Source organism: Saprolegnia diclina (genome assembly GCF_000281045.1).
Source record: "Saprolegnia diclina VS20 unplaced genomic scaffold supercont1.42, whole genome shotgun sequence".
Classification (NCBI taxonomy): Eukaryota; Oomycota; class Saprolegniomycetes; order Saprolegniales; family Saprolegniaceae; genus Saprolegnia; species Saprolegnia diclina.
In genome coordinates this window covers 313,745-316,206 of record NW_008246109.1, presented here as the reverse complement: position 1 = coordinate 316,206, position 2,462 = coordinate 313,745, and the positions used below count along the sequence as shown (strand labels likewise).

Sequence of the window (2,462 nt, the reverse complement as noted above, 5' to 3'; positions counted from 1 at the left end):
ACGCCGACCGCGCCGTGCGAACCCCGGTTCTCGAGCATGGACGGGACGCTTTCCCAGCAGCTGCGCGCAAACGAGTAGCGCTCGACGGACCCGAGCGTCTTGCCGCAGAGGCGACCACCCGTGACATAGTAGTACAAGTGGGTCGTCTCGGCCGTCGGCACGGACGCTTTGACGTCGGCGACGTACGCCATGTTGACTGCGCAGTCCTTGATGTGGCGGAAGAGCTGGTTGCGCGAGGTAAACGTGCTGGCGCCGCATGTCTCGCACGTGAGAACGGGCGCCGTCTTCTGGATCTTGGCAGGCGGCGGCGACGACATGGCTCTCGCTTCGGTCAAGGGATGAGGCGGCTCGATTTGGTTGGCCGCAATATATCCGGATATACTGCGTGCTCATTGGCCAGCTATTGTGTTTGAGACATGCGTGACGTGGCACGCGGAGCCGCCAGTATTTGCTTGGAGCCACTTTTGGCTCTGGCCCGGACCCACGACGAGTGCTCGCCAAAAGCAAGTTTTTGTTAATAGTGTTTAGGGCAGTTGGCAAATTTAGCAAATCGAGAGACTACAAGCATAGTAGTTTTGAAATGTTGTGCGCATCTCGGCCCAAAGGACGATAAGAAATGATCCTTGTCGGCCGCCCAAAGATCGTGGGCCTTGAGTGGCAGCACTGACAGCTGCGCCGCTTCGTCGCGGTCGCTGCAGCGTCATCGCCAGGAACGAGAAGCACCAACGATGGCGACCTCGCTAAGCCTAACCCCAGCTATTAGCCTTGGCCTAGCCCTCCAGATCGACAAATAAGTACCATCTATCTATCCTTCTTTCTATGTATCCATCTATCCACCTTTCCATCCACCTCCAACGTCCAATTTCAAGGGATATATACATATATTGGGTGTTCAAGTGCTGGCGCGTCGGCCTCAAGTGGACTCTTCTTAGTACGGGTACGGCACAGCGATGAGCGGCAAGTCGAGGTTGCGCAGGCGGACGCATGCGAGGAGGCGCTCGGGCAGCTCTTCCATCGTCACACCTTCCAGCACAAACCCAAGGTCGATGACGAGGTCCTGCGAGTAGCTGAGGAGGAGTCGGCAGAGGCCGGACGCGACGGTGCTGCTCGCAATGTCATAGTCGATTTCACAAAAGTTGGCGCCGCGCGAGTAGCGCTGCGTGACCTACGCACACGTCAATTCGCTGATAGACGGCAGCCGCCTACCTTGTTGCCGAGGATCGTTGGCGTGTTGCCCACGCCTTCGCGCACCGCCCAGTTGCCTTCGATGACGCGCGGAATGAGCTTGAGCCGATTCGACCGGAACGAACTGTCGTCGCTAGACGGCCATGAGAACCAACCACGAGACTTGGCGTCGCACCCGTCGAAGAAGTCGGCAAAAAGCTCGGTCCACGGCGCCTTTTGCGAGAGGAACGCATCGTCTTCGGGCGTAAAGTAGAGCACGAGACTATCCAAGTATCCATTCGTCAACAATCCAACTCGATGCTATCCTGGATACCACAAACCTGTAGAACGGCGGACCGGGAAACATGAAATTGATGACAAAGTAAAACTGCGACGGGGCAACGCTGCGAAAGCTCTTGAGGCCAAACGAATGCATCTTCTTGGTCGTCGACGAGTACGCTTCGACGCCCACGAGCCGAAACACTTGCACCTCTATCCAAGTATCCATAAATATCCAATCCATCCACACGGAAATATCCTCGTCGTTGTGTACCGGACGGAAGCTTGACCTTGTCGATCGGGTACTGCGGGCCACGCACGCTAAAGTTGCAGGCTTCGGGCTCGGCCCAGTACTAAATGCATTAGCTTAGACATGACAGAGATAGCATGATACCATATCAGCGAGCGCATACGAGAGCGACGACATATGCACAAACGGCGCCAGCAGCGGCGTGTTGTCCTCGGGCAGCGTCGGCTCGCACGGTGCCGGCGCGCTAAACTTGCGCTTCATCGAGACGTACTCGTGCGCGTGGAACGCCGTGCGCAGAACCACGAGGAGGTTGAGTAGCTCGACGTGGTACGCTTGCATGTATTGGAGCGAGAGGCCGGCGCGCGAATGCAGCCACCCTTCCGGGTTGGTGTGCGCGATCATCGAGACGTAGCAGCCGTTGGCCGTGCCCCGGGGCGGTGCAATCACAAACCCCGCGCCCAGCATCGAGGCGCGCACGACGCGCTCGTCATGATGCCTATATCTGCTGCTTTAGCCAGGAAATTGTGTATAAAATGGCAAAGAACCCGAGGAGCTTGTGCGTCGGTGGGCAGTCGCTGTGCTGCACCGAGTGGAACCAAATGATGTACGACCCGTCGGGCTCTTGGTGCCAGTAGCGCAAGAGGCAGAAGTCGCGCGCTTCGACGACGACTGGCCACAGTGATTGCGGACTGAGCTTCCAGTAGACAATGTCGGTGTGGGCATCAACGGCCTCGAGCACGTAGGACCGCTTCAGGAGGCAGTTGGACTT

At 57.7% G+C, this 2,462-nt stretch overlaps 1 protein-coding gene across 1 annotated transcript; it reads right to left on the bottom strand.

Moving 5' to 3' along the window:
• Positions 1 to 858: 858 nt before the first annotated feature.
• SDRG_11542 (hypothetical protein) lies at positions 859 to 2,189 on the bottom strand. The gene is made up of 6 exons (XM_008617583.1): positions 1,838 to 2,189; positions 1,718 to 1,796; positions 1,506 to 1,656; positions 1,361 to 1,447; positions 1,207 to 1,318; positions 859 to 1,165 (listed from the first exon to the last, which is right to left on the bottom strand). The coding sequence occupies exons 1-6, from the start codon at positions 2,156 to 2,158 to the stop codon at positions 929 to 931; spliced, it is 987 nt and encodes a 328-aa protein (XP_008615805.1). The 5' UTR covers positions 2,159 to 2,189; the 3' UTR covers positions 859 to 928.
• Between the last annotated feature and the right edge of the window lie 273 nt (positions 2,190 to 2,462).

Bases quoted from the DNA above. Each gene is read 5' to 3' on its own strand.
- SDRG_11542 (XM_008617583.1), bottom strand. From the start codon at position 2,158: ATGCTGGGCGCGGGGTTTGTGATTGCACCGCCCCGGGGCACGGCCAAC. The intron at 1,448-1,505 runs GTTTGTGGTATC...ATACTTGGATAG, and splicing joins CCCGGTCCGCCGTTCTACAG to TCTCGTGCTCTACTTTACGC. The intron at 1,319-1,360 runs GTGCGACGCCAA...ATGGCCGTCTAG, and splicing joins TTTGCCGACTTCTTCGACGG to CGACGACAGTTCGTTCCGGT.